General features: G+C 37.9%; 1 protein-coding gene across 7 annotated transcripts in view; it reads left to right on the top strand.

The window, feature by feature from the left end:
• Positions 1-18,133, top strand: part of SEC24B (SEC24 homolog B, COPII coat complex component) — a 106,920-nt gene that overhangs the window by 56,991 nt on the left and 31,796 nt on the right. For 4 of the 7 annotated variants that reach the window (XM_063637272.1, XM_055274899.2, XM_063637271.1 and 1 more), the window contains 3 exons: positions 149-229; positions 3,555-3,796; positions 15,779-15,963. In XM_063637272.1, coding sequence (XP_063493342.1) covers positions 149-229; positions 3,555-3,796; positions 15,779-15,963 — 508 coding nt within the window. The remainder of the gene's footprint in view (positions 1-148; positions 230-3,554; positions 3,797-15,778; positions 15,964-18,133) is intronic. The other 3 variants (XM_063637273.1, XM_063637270.1, XM_055274897.2) reach the window with 1 other exon arrangement.

Raw genomic sequence — 18,133 nt, 5'->3', positions numbered from 1 at the left:
AATGTCTCTAGACATCAATCATTTTACTTTTTTACTAGAATCAGGAATTTTCCTAGTTCCGCAAAAACATCTTTTTCAAAATTGCCAAAGGCTGCTTTAAGATACTTTGTCATTTTAAACCTAGTAGATATTTTGGTTTTCCTTTTAGGTGTTGACAGCTCTTCTACCACAAGCAGTGCTTCTCCAATGCCCAACAGTTATGATGCCCTGGAAGGAGGCAGTTACCCAGGTAATTTGTTGTTTTGTGCTTGCTTGATCTTCATTTTGAAAGTTATTGACCATCAGTTGCCTTCAAATGTGAACATGTATTACACATAATAGCAGGCTATATTTTTAACAAGAAAAAAAGGACATTTTTCTGGCACTTCTCAGCCTCAACTTAATGGCGTTGTCACTAACAACTATGAAGGTTGTTTCTGGGGCTATTATTTTTTGTTGTTATCATACTCTATCTTTTTCTAAAAGATTTTCAATAGCTTTTCTCTTCCCCTTCTTTTTCAAGAATAACTACTCCTTAAATAAATTTTATATTTCTATTGTCATGCTTAGGTCTTTGAATTTGAATTCTTTTCAACCAGCCTCTGAGTATAGTCTTTGACTCTTTGCTCCCTCAGTGGCTTCTGGCTGCTTCTAGTAGGTAAATAGATGCTACCTTCAACCTGGGGGTAGGTTTTGGACACATCACTTTTAACCATATCTGGAAATCACTTTAACCATTACATTCAAGTACAGGAGTGGATAGTATTGAAAGAAAAAACTATCATTTCATTTTAATATACTATGATTTTTCTTGCCCTCCTGTCTCCTATCACTGACAACCTGACAACTGTACCTGACCTCTGTCTCTCTTTTCCTAATGATTCCAAGCTTCAAAACTAACAGAAAAAGCACTTTTGCCCTTCTTTTTATTTCTTATCTCTTGTTGATGATCCAGGATGAAGTTTAATTGAAGTTGGAATGTGCTATACTTAAAAAAAAAAAAAAAACACCATACTATCTTGCTATCACTATTCTATGAATCAGTAGAAAACTTTAATCTTTTCAGCTCAATGTGGAATTCCCTTGTAATATTTTAAAAATACTTGAATAAACGACTCAGTTTTTTGTAGTTAAGAATTTTTCCCTTAGGAATTTTGTGTGTGTGTGTGTGTGTGTAAGAAGTTGTAAACCGTTCCAAAAACAATCTCTTATCAAGATATTCTAGAAGAGTTGCTTCATTTACTAAAAGATGAACAACCATATAGTATCCCATGAGCTCTAGATTAATGTGAAATGAAATGTCTAGTGTAGTATAGTTGAAAGATTCTGGCCCTGCAGTCCGACTTTGGTTTCTTTGTATTCATTCAGTCAACAAATTCTAATCTTATAATGAACTATGTGTTGAGAGTATTTCAGTAACCTTGGACAAGCTTTCTTCCTATTTATACTACACCAAAATTAAAGAACTATGTGAGCATCTGTAGCAGTAATGTTAAATGAATTGTAGGCCTACTATATGTCAGGTACTAGAATAGATCTATAGAAACGTAGAAATATTATTCTTTCCTGAAGAAGGGGAGAAGATTTAGACCTTCATGTTTATAACTCCAATTTTCTTACCTCTTTCCTCATCTCCTTTTTTTTTTTTTTTTTTTTTTTTTTGAGACAAGGTCTCAGTCTGTCACCCAGGCTGGAGTGCAGTGGCATGATCATGGTTCACTGTAGCCTGGTACTGCTGGGCTCAAGCCATCCTCCCTCCTCAGCCTCCCAAGTAGCTGGGACTACAGGTGCACACTACCATATCCAGCTTTTTTTTTTTTTCTTTTCATAAAGATGGGGTATCACTTTGTTGTCCAGGCTGGTATCAAACATCTGGCTTCAAACAGTCCTTCCACCTCGGCCTTCCAAAGTGTTGGGATAATAGGCATGAGCCGTTGCACCCAGCCCCATTTTTTTTTTTTTATTTCTTATGCTGATAACTTGTCATGTTAAGAGAACTTTCTGCCTATGTTTCCATTACCATGAAGAGGGACAAGCAAGAGATCTAAGGATTATGACACCGTGTTGAAGGTCTTATCCTTTTAAGAAGTCTGGGAGGTTACCAGAAAGCCAGTAAGCTGATCCTTGCCTAATCAGCACAAGATGATAGCAGAATGTCTAGGAATGTATATTCAGAATTAGACCCAATAAGGAGATGTGATTCTTCAAGAAAAAAAAAAAAAAAGATTGATTCAGTTAAATGTTTCTAAGAATATATTTTTGCAGAATCTCAAATGCTGGTGAAGGATATCTTATGAACTAAAATGAATGCACATTGTAGAGTTGACTTCAAAATAGGACTAAACAGTCAATATGCCAAATTGTTAATAATGGTTATGTGTAGAGTAACTTTTAGAGTTTCTGTTTGTTGTTATTGTTTTTGTATATGATATTTAAGTTTTCTGCAGTTTTTTTGTTTTCCACTTTCTGTTTTAAATTTAAATAAGGGCATTCATTCATTAAATACATTGTATTTGACATTTATTACATACTAAACATTGTTCTAGGAGCAGGACACTATTCTAGATACTATCTTTTTTTTTTTTTTTTTTTTTTTGAGACAGAGTCTTGCCCTGTGGCCCAGACTGCAGTGCAATGGCGCAATCTCGGCTCACTGCAACCTCAGCATCCTGAGTAGCTGGAACTACAGGTGCCCGCCACCACGCTCACCTAATTTTTGTATTTTTAGTAGAGACGGGGTTTTACCATGTTGGCCAGGCTGGTCTCAAACTCCTGACCTCATGATCCACCTACCTCAGTCTCCTAAAGTGCTGGGATTACAGGAGTGAGCCACCACGCCCAGCCTCTAGACACTATCTTTCATACTTGACTGACAGTTTTGCTACTGCAAATAATGCATATTTTTAGGGGATTATGGAAACATGCTACTCCTTCCATAGAGTTAGTTTTTATATAGATGGTAGGGTTAGATAAAGCAAATTAGAGAAAAGAGTAGTTGGCACCCTTTTAATTGCTTGCTTTGTTTTGCGGTGCTTAGTCTCTGCTGAGAGAATTTTTTAAAACTTTATTAACTTTGTGTGTGTGTGTGTGTGTGTGTATTATATAAATATATTGTTCTTATCTGTTAGAATTACCAACTCAAGGGGCTCACGCCTGTATGCTCAGCACTTTGGGAGGCCGAGGTAGAAAAATCTCTTGAGCACAGGTGTTCAAGGCCAGCCTAGGCAACATGGGAGACTCCATCTCTATTTAAAAAAAAAGAAATACCAACTAATGTGTCTGTTGGTGAAATGATGTAAAATATAGGGTGGAGTTTCTGTAAAAACGAATAAAAAAAAAGATGTAGTATGACAACATGTAAAACAAGATTAGCAAAATATTGATAATTATTGAAGCTTAGTCATAAGTATATGGGGTTCATCATTCTCCCTACTTTGTGTGTGTCCAAAATTTCTTAGAATAAAAAGCTTTAAAAAGAAAAAAGGAAATGTCAAGGGTTATGGACTGGATCAGGAGTCTAGTCTTTGTGGAGTCTTGATTTTCAGTTGTTAACACCATGTGTTTCCATTTTTTAGATATGCTTTCTTCATCAGCAAGCAGTCCTGCTCCTGATCCCGCCCCTGAACCTGATCCTGCTTCTGCTCCAGCTCCAGCTTCAGCTCCAGCTCCTGTCATCCCTCAGCCTTCAAAAATGGCTAAGCCTTTTGGCTATGGCTATCCAACACTTCAGCCTGGTTATCAGAATGCTACAGCACCACTTACTTCTGGAGTACAGCCCAGTAACCCAGTATATTCTGGATTCCAGCAATATCCTCAAGTATGTATTCGGTCATATACACACATTGTAACAGTTATAAAACTTAATTCTGACAAATTCCTGGTGGGATTTGTACCTATGATTTGTACCACTTGGATCATAGGTACAAATACATGTCAGCCTAGATCAAACATACATAGAATTTGATCTCAGCTTTTTTGTGTGTATATATGTAGAAAAAGATTAAATGAAATATAAATATCACATTTTTAAAGAGGTTAAATCTAGATCAAGATATTAGCTATGATTTTATTTTTCTTCATTGTATCTTTATTTTTCAGAGTCTACAATTGCAAGTATTAATTTTATAATCAGAAAATTTAAGTAAATGTTAAGTTTTTAAAAAAATTTTATATTATCAAGCTGGCATTCTCCTTAGAAAATGACAGGTAAAATGTGATTTGGTCCCTACACTGCATTTAAAGAACTTTATGACACATAACTCACCTTGATGAGAGCCTCCACACACATAAATATGCTCATAGGCTCACATGCTCATTTACCGCTGACGTGGCTACATTGTCTGGGGTCTAAACCCGTGGTTCGTCATCTTGCAGCCAGGAAAATTTAGGATGCGGACACACACGAGGAGTTTATGGGTGGAAGTTTAATAGGCAGAAGGGAGGAGAAAGAGAAACAGCTTTCTCCATAGAGAGGGTCCTCTGAGTGGAAAACACTGGCTGGAGGTGGATGCACCAAATTTTATAGTCCATCTTGAGGAGGCAATGTCTTATTTACCTAGGGCTCGCAGATCGGTTTGATTAGTTGTGACGTTTACATAAGGTGTTGGGGGAAAGGCTGGTTGCCCTACCCTAATCTTACTATGCAAATGAATTATCCTTGGCCAGCACCATCTTGTCTGCTCTTTACTGTACACGTGACTGGCAGAGAAGGGATGATGGAGCCGCCATCTTGAACAAGTCTATCCCCTAGTTCCTGCCGGCATTCACTCTTGCAGGCTCCCAGCTTGCTTGTCTGTGTCTGCAGCTCGATTTTACAGGCTGTTCTTCGTTAGAGAATGGTTTGGGGCTGCTTTTCATTAAAAAGAAAAGCCTTGGGCCGGGCACGGTAGCTCACGCTTGTAATCCCAGCACTTTGGGAGGCCGAGGCGGGCAGATCACGAGGTCAGGAGATAGACACCACGGTGAAACCCCGTCTCTACTAAAAATACAAAAAAATTAGCCGGGCGTTGTGGTGGGCGCCTGTAGTCCCAGCTACTCGGAGAGGCTGAGGCAGGAGAATGGCGTGAACCCGGGAGGCGGAGCTTGCAGTGAGCCAAGATTGCGCCACTGCACTCCAGCCTGGGCGACAGAGCGAGACTCCGTCTCAAAAAAAAAAAAAAAAAAAAAAAAGGAAGGCCTTAGTGAGGATTCCCATACCCTCACTATCTGCCTAAGTGATTTCTTTTTAACTCCTATATCACTGCTGCTAGGACCCATTCTGACATGACCTTTTCTGGAGCCACCGCATAAACCTAGCAGTTTAACAACTGATATGATATTTATACAGTTAAATACTTGACAGTATTTCATTCACATCTATATTTCTTGAGAAGAAAATAAAATATAGGGAAACAAAAAAATTTTTTTTTTTTTTTTTTTTTGAGATGGCGTCTCACTCTACCGCCTAGGCTGGAGTGCAGTGGCGCTGCCTCGGCTCACTGCAACCTCTGCCTCCCAGGTTCAAGCGATTCTCCTGCCTTAGCCTTCCGAATAGCTGTGATTACAGGTGCCTACCACCATGCCCGGCTAATTTTTGTGTTTTTAGCAGAGATGGGGTTTCACTATTTTGGCCAGGCTGGTCTTGAACTCCTGACCTCAAGTGATCTGCCTGCCACGGCCTCCCAAAGTGTGCTGGGATTACAGGTGTGAGCCACTGCGCCTGGCCAGGAAACAATTTTAATGACAAGAGTATTGCTACTTACAGAAAACTGTTCTCAGTTGACTAACCTTACAGAAATTTTATGGTGAAGTAAGAATGAAAATGAGAAATAGGATCATCAGTGAGGAGCAGTGGCTTACTCATGTAGTTTTAGCTACTCAAGACTAAAGTAGAAGGATTGCTTGAGCTCAGGAGTTTGAATCTAGCCTGGGTGACATACCAAGAGCCCATCTTGAGCAGGGGTGGGGCAAAAGAAAAAGGAAAATTATTTGTTTCTGGAATTTAACCTTAGAATGAAAGTACAGAGGAAAAAGGGAGAAAGAAAACTGAGAGACATTAGAGGAATATGGTTGGTTAGTACAGATTTCTCTGCCTCCCATTTTGCTAGATTTTCTTTATGGCTCTGTTGTTTCATGTGAAACAATTTTTAAGTCTGTCCTGTTTGACTCTTGTACTTTTAGGCAGATTCCTATTTGGGGTTGTAACATATTATTTACTTAGAATTTTTATGACAAGGAAACCAGGTTCAAAGAAAGGATTGATTCTTGGAAGTGTTGAGCAAGGAGAAAAAAAAAATTATTTTGAAATAGTAAATGGTCTTACATAATGACTTAGGACAATAGTCTGCAAACCATGGCCCTCTGGCCAAATCGGGCCCACTGCCTGTTTGTAAATAAAGTTTTATTGGAATACAGCCTTGCCCATTCTTTTATGTTATTGTCTATGGCTGCTTTTGCACTACAGTAGTACAGTTGAGTAGTTGCAAAAGAGATCATGTGGCTCTCAAAGCTTTAAAATAATAACCTTCTGACTATCCACAGAAAAAGTTTGCTGACCCGTGACAAAGGAGTGTAGGAAGTATTTTTCATTTCGTATTTTATTTGGGAGGTCATTTTAGAAAATCAAAAAATTACCTTTGGGTTAAGAGTAAAAATAAATATTCTACCAGAATTAAAAAATACAACATCATTTTATTCTGTAATCACAATCCTTTTTATATTCTGGGTCTAGTACCAGTGTTAGGAAAGTTTGGATAAAGGGGACAAAGATATACTAAAAAGTAACCTGGGTTATTAATCACACTTAAGTGAGCATCATAAAGCCAAAACATTTAGAAGTAGACTGTTAGAAAGCAACCATTCCCACCTTTCTTTTTTTTTTACATAATTGGAAGCATACCATATGTACTCGTGTCTAGATTCTTTTGCTCAACATTATGCTTATTGTGTGATTGTAATTCATTCATTTGCATTGTTATGTGGTACTCAATCATGTGAATAGACCAGTTTGTTTATTTGTTCTATTGTTGATGGGCATTGGGGTAACTTTCCAGTGTGGGGCCATTATGAATGATGCTATTATGGGCATTTCTGTCCCTGTCTTTTAGTGAGTGTATACATCTAGGAATGGAATTGCTGGGCCATTGGATATTCATTTTTCAACTTTAGCAGTTAAAGCTAGACAGTTTGCCAAAGTGATATTCTGATTTATGCCTCATTAACAGTGTGTGAGAGTTCAGTTGCTTCACATTCTTGTCAACACTTGGAATTTTGACTTTTTAAATTTTAAATAGTCACCTTCCTTAATAGAAACTCAAATAAGTGAAATCACCTGTCCAGTACCAGGCTGGGTTCTAAGAATGCAAAAGACCTTGCAGTTCAGAATTAAGCTCTTTTTTTCTCTTTAACTGGTAAGGATTTGTACAGTAAAAAATTATACTCAGACTTGATAGATGGATCTTTCCAAGGAAGATTATAAGCAGCTATTTTTGTCTGATCTGAATTTAAAATCATTTTTTGAACATTACTGTTTTAGGGGCAGTGAACACTAATGATTTAGGTATACAGCTAGGACCTACATTTAAATTCTTACCTATCTACTAAAAAAAGATTATAAATTTTCATTGAAGATTAAAATTATCAAACTTTTTTAAAAGAAGCCTTTTTTTATTTTGAGACGGAGTCTTGCTCTGTCACTCACGCTGGATGGAGTGCATTGGCGCAATGTCCGCTCACGGCTCACTGCCTCCTCCACCTTCCAGGTTCAAGCGATTCTCCTGCCTCAGCCTCCCAAGTAGCTGGAACTACAGGCATGTGCCACCATGCCCAGATAATTTTTTGTATTTTTAGTAGAAATGGGGTTTCACTGTGTTAGCCAGGATGGTCTGGATCTCCTGACTTTGTTATCTGCCCACCTTGGCCTCCCAAAGTGCTGGAATCACAGGTGTGAGCCACCACGCCTGGCCCATTTATTTTTGAAGTTCCAGGTAGGGTAATAATATCTTAGCTTAGCTTTAAACAGTCTTAACAGTCATAATAAAGTTGAGATGCCCTTAAATGTTGTACCTAATGTAGCGCAATAAAAGAGCTCTGTGTAAGGGCTTTTCTTTGTATTGATTAATTTGAGATGACTTATTAAGTAGTGGGAAACCCTAACAGTTGGTTTTTGAAGGGAAAAAAAAAACACCTTAAAATTTGTTTTTTAGAGTTGAAAAACAGGAAAAAGGCTATTTAAAAACAAAAATAAAAATTAGAAAAGTATTTTCGGTGAATATATGAAAAACCAGATATAGATACTATATAGCTTTTTAAAATTGCAAATTTAGTGAGATCAATTAGAGAAAATGCAGATAAACAAGAGGAAAAATATTAATAAATATTAACCAGTATTTCTACCAGGTTGTAAACAGCAATGCTTGGAGTCTGTCCTTCCAGGTTTCTTTCACTACACCTTGCTAGGGAAGCCAGGAAAGAAGCTGATTGTCTAGATGACTTGTTTAAACAAACAAAAGAAGTTGAAAAATACAAATATCACTTTGGAAAATGTTTAAATTTATTTAACAGTGTAAGAAGAAACCTTTCTTATTATATCTTTCATCATTTTGGTACTTGTATGTTTTATAATGAGTCTCCCATTTGTGGGGCATAACGCAGTTTCAAAATCAACATTATTTTAAGCTTGGTGTGCTTCTGTGATCCCAGTTAAGACAGGAGAATCACTTGAGCTGAGGAGTTTGAGACCAACCTGGGCAATATAGCAAGAACCTGTTACAAAAGAAAAACAAATCCTTGTGTGTGTATATACACACACATACACGCACGTACTTTATCATACATAAACACACATGCATACAGTCATGTGCTGCATAATGACATTTTAGTCAATGATGGACCACATATATGATGGTGGTCCCGTAAGATTATAATGGAGCTGAAAAATTCCTGTCACCTATTGACTTTGTAGCTGTGCTAATGTCATAATAGCACAGTGCATTACTCATGTGTTTGTGGTGATGCTGTGCATCAAACAAACCTGCACTTCTAGTCATATAAAAGTATAACACATACAGTTATGCACAGTACATAATACTTGATAATGAAAATAAATGACTACTGGTTTATATATTTACTCATACTAAACTTTTTATCTTTATTTTAGAGTGTACTCCTTCTATTTATAAAAAACAAAAGTTAACTGTAAAGCAGCCTCACACAGGTCCTCCAGGAAGTATCCAGAAGAAGGCATTGTTATCACAGGAGATAACAGCTCCTTACATGTTATTACACCTTAAGACCTTCCAGTGAGACAAGATGTGGAGGTGGAAGACAGTGATATTGATCCTAATCCTGTGTAGGACTAAGCAAATGTGTGTGTTTGTGTATTCATTTTCAACAAAAAAGTTTAAAAAGAAAAAAATTTAAAATAGAAAAAAGCTTATAGAATAAGGCTGTAAAAGGAAGAACATTTTTTGTACAGCTGTACAATGGGTGTTTTACATGGTTTTTGCAAAGGTCAAAAAGTTATTTAGATTGGTGCAAAAGTCGTTGCAGTTCTTGCCATTGAAAGTAATGACAGGCCAGGCGCATTGGCTCACACCTGTAATCCCAGCACTTTGGGAGGCTGAGGTGGGTGGATCACCTGAGGTCAGGAGTTTGAGACCAGCCTGGCCAACATGGTGAAACCCTGTCTCTACTAAAAATACAAAAATTAGCTGGGCACAGTGGCGGGTGCCTGTAATCCCAGCTACTAGGGAGGCTGAAGCAGGAGAATCGCTTGAACCCAGGAGGCAGAGGTTGCAGTGAGCCAAAATTACACCAGTGCACACCAGCCTGGGCAACAAGAGCAAGACTCCGTCTTAAAAAAAAAAAAAAAAAAATGACAAAACCCACAGTTACATTTGCACCAACCTCTTAAAATAAATAGTTTATAAGGTAAAGAAGTTACAGTAAACTAATGTATCACAGAAGAAAGAAAAACTTTTTTTCCTTCAGAGTCTCCTTCTGTCACCCAGGCTAGAGTGCAGTGGCACAATCTTGGCTCTCACTGCAACCTCTACCTCCTGGGCTCAAGCGATTCTCGTGCCTCAGCCTCCCAAGTAGCTGGAGGATTACAGGCGCCTGCCAGTACCACACCCGGCTAATTTCTGTATTTTTAGTGAGATGGGGTTTCACCATGTTGTTCAGGCTGGTCTCAAACTCTGGACCTCAAGTGATCCACCCGCCTAGGTCTCCCAAAGTGCTGGGATTACAGATGTGAGCCACCATGCCTGGCCAAAAACTATATTTTTATAGGTTTGATAAAGCCTGAATGTGCAGTGTTTATAAAGTCTATGGTACAGTAGTGTCCTGGGCTTTCACCTTCACTCACCACTCACTCACTGACTCACCCAGAGCAACTTCCAGTCCTGTAAGCTCCATTCATACTAGGTGTCCTATGCAAGCGTACCATTTTGTATCTTTTATACTATATTGTTCTTGTAGTTTTTCTGTGTTTAGATATACAAATATCATTGTGCAGTTGCCTACAATATTCAACACAGTAACAGTGCTGTACAGGTTTGTAGCCTAGGAGCAATAGGCTATATCGTATCGCCCAGGTGTGTAATAGGCTATACTATCTAGGTTTGTGAGTACACTTTGTGATGTTTGCACAAGGACAAAGTCACCTAACGACACATTTATCAGAGCATGTCCTCATCATTAAGCGACGTGACTACACACACACATTTGTGCATTTATCTTAACTATTTCCTTAAGTGGAATTACAGAATCAAAACATTTAATTGGTTTTTTTCTTTTTTTGTGAGATAAAGTCTCACTCTGTGTCCCAAGCTGGAATGCAGTGGCACGATCACGGCTCACTGCAACCTCTGCCTTCCAGGTTCAAGCAATTCTCTTGCCTCAGCCTCCCAAGTAACTGGGATTATAGGCATGTGCTACCATGTCCAGCTTAATTTTTGTGTTTTTAATAGAGATGGGGCTTTACCATGTTGGCCAAGCTGTTCTCAAATTCCTCACCTCAGATGATCTACCTGCTTCGGCCTCCAAAGTGCTGGGATTACAGGCGCAAGCCACCGCATCCGGCCAGCATTTAATTCTTTAAGACTTTAGAATTTCTCTCTACTCAATAGAAGTTTATTCCTACTCTATGGTAGTACTATTCTAGGCACTGAGAATACGAGAGGAGGCTCAGTGAACAAAACAGTTCCTGCTCTTAAGAAGGTTGATGGGAGGTCAGGATTAATAAGACAATAAATAAGTAAACAAATAAAGAATTAATTTCGAGTAGTTACAAGTGCTATGAAGTACGACAAATTGAAGTAGTTTCTGGGGTGAAAATGTGGAGTAGGTGGTCAGATAAGCAGCCTTCATTGTAGAAGTTAGGTTTGAGTTAACATGGAAGACAAGAAAAAGCATGGAAGGATCTGTCGTTAAAGCATTTCAGGCTGAGTAAACTGATATGCAAAGACTTAAGGCAGCAACAAGTTTGACATGTTTGAGGAATAAAGTCCCAGTGTTGTGGGAATTCAGCCATGGGAAGAGTAATAGGGATGAGATCAAAGAGCTAAAGGACCACAGTTAGAAGCTGAGATTTTACCTGAGGTACATAAGAGAGGTATCAGAGATTTTATGTAATGGGATGACATCTAATTTACATATTTAGAAAATCATTTGGCTGCTGTGTGAGGAATGGATTAGAGATAGGAGTATTTGAAAAGACAAAATGAAAGCAGGGAGACAAATTGAAGTTCTACACTAATTCAGGAAATTGATGGTTGTTCTTTGTACTAAGGTAGTATAATGGAGGCTGTAAAAAGTGAATAGATAAGAGATAACTTTTTATATGCCAGTGGATTGGATGTGGTGGGTGAGAGAAAGGAAGGTGTCAAGAGTAACTCCTAGGATTTTGGCATAACACCTGAGTAGAGGTTAGCGTATTTACTGAGATAATGAAGACAAAGGTCTAGGAATGGGAATTGAGTTGGCCATGTTAAATTAAAATACCTAATGGAGATGTCAAACAGTATTTGATCAGTGGTTGTTGGTCAAATATGGAGAAATAATGTACCAATTTATACTTCAAGCAAGAATGTATTTAATTGCCCCTTTCTCTATATTGTGAAGTACCCCAATAATTATTTTGTATAAGCAAAAAAACTTTTTATAATTATTGGTCATATGTATTTCTTTACTGAAATCCCTGTTTATATTTTTTCACCATTGTTCTGTATGTCTGCGATAAGTGTAAACCTTTTGTGTTTGTATATTGTAATTTTCTGCCATGTTGCCATCGGTTTTTAATTTTAGTGTGTTTTTATTTTTTACCTTGGAGAAATACTTAAATTTTATGTAGTTATTTTGTAATTTCTTTCTTTCTTTTGTTTTTTGAGACAGAGTCTTGCTCTTTAGCCCAGGCTGAACTGCAGTGGTGCGATCTTGACTCACTGCAACCTCTGCCTCCCAGGTTCAAGCGATTCTCCTGCCTCAGGCTCCCGAGTAGCTGGGATTACAGGCGCCCGCCACACCACACCCAGCTCGTTTTTCAATTTTTGGTAGAGACCAGGTTTCACCATGTTGGCCAGGCTGGTCTTGAACTCCTGACCTCGTGATCCACCCACCTCAGCTTTCCAAACTGCTGGGATTACAGGCATGAGCCACCATGCCCCGCCTAATTTTTGTATTTTTAGTAGAGATAGGGTTTCAACATGTTGGCCAAACTGGCCTCGAACTCCTGAAGTCAAGTGACACGCCCACCTCGGCCTCCCAAAGTGCTGGGATTGCAGGCGTGAGCCACTGCGCCTGGCCTCATTTTATAATTTCTTTTATTGTTTTTACCTTTGTTTGTATCCTTTAAAAGGTCTTTTCAGCGTTAAGATTAGGAAAATATTATTTTTTTTTTTTTAGTTCTTTGATGATTTTGGTTTTGCATCATTAATCCATTTAAGGTTTTATTTTGGTACATAATGTAAATAAGAAGTCTCATACTCTCCCCTTCACCTGCAGAATGGTTTACCCTTAGTTCACTATCATTTATTAGATAATGTGTCTTTTCTCTCTGATTAAATATCCCACCTTTATTTTATATCCTAAATTCTTAGAAACTTGAGTCTTTTGGGGGGTTTTCTGTTATATGCTACTATTAATCCATGTGATCATTTTTTCTGATTCTTTACAGCTCTACAGAAAACAAGAGAATCCTTTTTATCATCCAGTTGTTTTTTTCCTTAACATCACCACCTTCAGTTACTGTCAACATTTTGCTATATTTGTTTCATATGGGTCCACACTGCCTCCCATCCCACCACCACTTTTCTTGCTGAGGATTTTAAAATTAGGGAGGTGGACAGCATTTCTTACATAACCACAATACTACTATCATAGCCAACAAAATTGATATTTTCTAAATGTCATTTAAAATTCAGTCTATATTCAGATTTTCCAGGCTATTTCAAAATGCCTTTGTATACTTTGTTCACATTAAAACCCAAATAATAGTTTACTAATTGTATTTGCTTATGTCTCTTAATTCTTGTTTTAAGTTAAAACAAGCCCCACCCCTTTTTTTAATGCCTTTGATTTGGTAAAATAACTGAGTCTTTTGTTCTGTAGAATGTCCCACATTCTGAATTTAGCTGTTTGCTTCTTTGTGGTATCATTTAACTTATTTCTGTTTCATTTTCTATGGATTGGGAGTTAGATCTAATAGTTGATTATATTTAGGTGTATTACTTCAATTATTTATTTAGTTAGGCCATAATATATATTTTGGTGATGTACACTTCAAAATAATAGCTGTTTATTTCACTTATACCAGTGCTAGGCTTGATTAGTGCCTCATACAGTGACATCCTGATCCTTTAATTGTGAAGTTCCTCATTAAGCTTTCACCTAGTGGCTTTATCATCTGTTGATATCTATTGGTCTTCCATTACAAGTGACCACTACCTGAATCATTTATTTCAGTATGGATTGTTAAATAGTGATTTTTCTGAATTTATCATTATCCATATATTAGCTGGAATTCTATAGCACATTAACATAATGGAGTGCTCCGTAGCTGTAAAAAGAAATGCAGAAGGTATAGACATAGAGTTATTGCCAGGACATTTTTTTGGTTGAAAAAGGGGCTATATTTACAACGGTGTATATGGTTAGCTTATATAAATAGAAACAATGGAAGGATTAAACCATAAGCTAATAAAAATAGTTAACTATAGACGGAGGTGTCAAGAGTGAAATAAGATATCTCTGAATACCTTATTGTATTAGTACCTTATTGTAATGTTTTTTGACATTAGAATTATATAAATGTTATGTTTACTCAAAAACCAAAAAGATTAAAAATGGGGCCGGGCACGGTGGCTCACGCCTGTAACCCAAGCACTTTGGGAGGCCGAGGTGGGCGGATCACGAGGTCAGGAGATCGAGACCATCCTGGCTAACACGGTGAAACCCTGTCTCTACTAAAAATACAAAAAATTAGCCGGGCGAGGTGGCGGGCGCCTGTTGTCCCAGCTACTCGGGAGGCTAAGGCAGGAGAATGGCAGGAACCCGGGAGGCGGAGCTTGCAGTGAGCCGAGATTGCGCCACTGCACTCCAGCCTGGGCGACAGAGCAAGACTCCATCTCAAGAAAAAAAAAAAAAAAAAAAGAAAAAGAAAAAAAAAGATTATAAATGATCCTTAAATATGAAAAATAAAATAAAAAACCTGTTTATCAAGTTGGATACATTCTAATACCAAGAAAAGTACTGTTCAAGCTGATCTTAAAACCTAGTATTTTATACATCTCAGTGGGATATAATGTAAGGACAAAAAGAACTATGAAAAATTTAATAATCTGACATAATATTGGTGGTGTTATAAATGTATATTATAGGATAAGATAATGCTGTTACCATTAGAAATCAAGATTTGTAGCAAAAGAGAACAGAGATACCAGTATAAAATCAAAGAACTTAAGTAAAAACCCCGTCATCTTAAATTTGAATTGGAACTGTCAACATGGACTCATTATTTGCTTCTACTTTTAACATGTGTATTTTCCATCTTTACCTATTGCAAGTATCTGGAAGTAATAACAGCGTACTAGCAATAAGCACCTTTATCATCCAGATTATGGTTTTTAGATATCATCTCTGCTTAAAAGGAGCCAAGATTCCTTTTTAGACAAACAATTCTAGATTTGAAGTAAAAGAGTATAAAATAGTGTGTAAGAAAGCAAGGAAACTGTCAAAGGCTAGTTAGGTTCATATAAAAGGACACTGGGGCCATCTTGAAAGGGCTTTCACTGGCTAAAGATTGGGTAGTTTGAACATCATAAGAATAATGACTAATCATTACATCAATTTTAGATAGCAAGCCATTAATTCATGATAATATTAAAAATACAGGGAACAAAAAAATACGGCAAAACCTATTGAACACCATTGTACATTTCTGTGGTACCAACTCATTATTGTGAAAGTTGATAATTGGGGGAGGGGAACCTTGAGAACAGTGGGGCATTTATCCTGTTTTTCAAGTATAAACTGTATTCAGGGAAACCAGATTGCTAATGCTGAAAAGCATTGTTGCTGAAATTTCATTGTGAGGGTTAACCTTGCTAATAAGGTTCAAATTTATTCAGTACTTTTGCTTTGAGTTTTTTTCAAGTGTGCTTTAGATTGACTGCATACTAAGTCATTCTATTACCAAGCCAGATTTAAATTTTCTTACCTTTTTGCTTTTTCTGTATGTTGAGATATGGTATATGTAGTATAAGAAAATTTATTTATGTTTTATTGTTCTTTTGTTTTATTTTGTTTTGAATTGCTCTTTCAGCAGTATCCTGGTGTCAACCAGCTATGCTCCAGTATAGGAGGATTGAGTCTTCAGAGTTCTCCACAACCAGAAAGCCTGAGACCTGTAAACCTCACTCAGGAGAGGAATATTTTACCCATGACTCCTGTTTGGGCCCCTGTACCTAACTTGAATGCAGACCTCAAAAAATTAAACTGTAGCCCAGAGTAGGTATTTATTTATTTTGTAATCTTTCTTAAGTGATGAAAACATTGTATGATTTTCAAAAATAGTAAAAGTAGTATGTTATTTCCTCGGTTGGAAGTTTCGTTAATGTTGACTTTTCTATTCTAGTTTGTATAGATGTAAAATTTGACTTAGGTCATCTTTTTTTGTTCCCATCTCTGTCTCAATCCAGTCCCTTCCCCCTATCACCTAATGTTAGGGAAATTATTTGAATGAAGGGTTTCAGGAACCCAAATCTAACTATATTTTATATTTCTTAAAACTTTTTCCTCACTTTTCAATAATAATAACTTCTGATATCTTTTAAATAAGGACAGATATTTAAAATTTCAGGCTTCGCTTGAAAAGAACATAGACCTCACTTATGTAATCTCAAGAACAGGTTTAGATAAATGGTTTATCTCAGAATTTTCTTTACCCACTTAATATAGAGTATGAAGACCATTGACTCCCAGAGTTATTAATCCAGTCTGAATCTAGACTGGATTTCCTTTGATAGAGAAGTTTAGCTGGCAGACTGCACTGGCAACCACCAAGCCCTGGTGTACTTCTATGTGAATGAGCTCTGTTACTCACTTCACAGTGCCTCATGTCTTTGTTCTTGCATGCTTTTAGTTCTTCTGTATCCTATGAATAGGATATCCCCCTGGTCCTACTTTCTTTTTTTTTTTTTTTTAGAAGACATCCTCCTGCTCCTGGAATTTCTCCTCCTCATAAAGTAAACACTGATTCACAGAACAACATTGTCTTTTTTTTTTTTTTTTTGATGGGGTCTCATTCTGTCACCCAGGCTGGCTGGAGTGCAGTGGCCCGATCTTGGCTGACTGCAACCTCCGCCTCCCAGGTTCAAGTGATTCTCGTGCCTCAGCCACCAAGTAGCTGAGATTACGGGTGTGCACCATGATGCCTGTCTAATTTTTGTGTTTTTATTAGAGATGGGGTTTCGCCATGTTGGGCAGACTGTTCTCGAACTCCTGACTTCAGGTAACCTGCCCGCCTTGGCCTCCCAAAGTGCTGGGATTATAGGTGTGATCCACCACACTTGGCCAACATTGTCTTCTTCCTTGCATTAGGCGAATTAGTATTCTTTAGAGCCAATATTTCCCTTTTCTTTTCTTTTTTTCTTTTTTTTATTTTTGAGATGGAGTTTTGCTGTTGTTGCCCAGGCTGGAGTGCAATAACGCCATCTCGGCTCACCGCAACCTCAACCTCCCAGGTTCAAGCAATTCTCCTGCTTTAGCCTCCCGAGTACCTGGGATTACAGGCATGTGCCACCACACCCAGCTAATTTCATATTTTTAGTAGAGACAGGGTTTCTCCATGTTAGTCAGGCTGGTCTCCAACTCCCGACACTGGGATTACAGGCGTGAGCCACTGTGCCCAGCCTATTTCCCTTTTCTTAAAGCAGTAGTTTTCCAGCTTTAAAAAAAAAGCTGCAAACCACTCTTTCAAGCAAAATATTATATAGAATTCCAATATAGAAAATAGGAAGTGGAGCTGCTTTGAGAATTTCCCCTCTTCTTCCACTGTACCATCCACACACCATCAGTGCCTCAGGTACTGCCAAGATTGTTTCCGTAAAAATATAAGGCATCATGGATTATAGGTTGAAAACAGCTGCCCATCCTTCCAAATATAAGTTGCTATCAGGTTGATAAGTTTGTAAATTATGACCTTGTAGTATAAAAGGTTAGGCACCCCCTACGTAGGTAAATGTAGTATATGGGCCATGCATAGTAGCTCACGCCTGTAATCCCAGCACTTTGGGAAGCCAAGGCAGGTGGATCGTTTGAGCCCAGGAGTTTGTGACCAGCCTGGACAACATGGCGAAACCCCTTCTCCTCCAAAAAAACAAAAAAATTAGCTGAGCATAGTGCCATGCGCCTGTGGTCCCAGCTACTCTGTAGGCTGAGGTGGGAGGATCCCTTGAGCCCAGGAGGTGGAAGCTGTGGCGATGCAAGATCACACCACTGTACTCCAGCCTGGGTGACAGAGCGAGACCCTGTCTTAAAAAAAAAAAAAATTATTAAAAAAAATATATGTTGCATATGTATAAGAGAACCCATAGGTAAGGGGAAGGCATACATTTTTCTACCCAGTTGTATGTGTTTTGTGAAAATGTCTCTTTTATCAAAATAACAAATAGGAGTA

This window comes from Symphalangus syndactylus, chromosome 4 (assembly GCF_028878055.3).
Source record: "Symphalangus syndactylus isolate Jambi chromosome 4, NHGRI_mSymSyn1-v2.1_pri, whole genome shotgun sequence".
Taxonomy (NCBI): domain Eukaryota; kingdom Metazoa; phylum Chordata; class Mammalia; order Primates; family Hylobatidae; genus Symphalangus; species Symphalangus syndactylus.
Note: the sequence above shows the minus strand (reverse complement) of the source record. Positions and strands in the feature narration are given on the sequence as shown.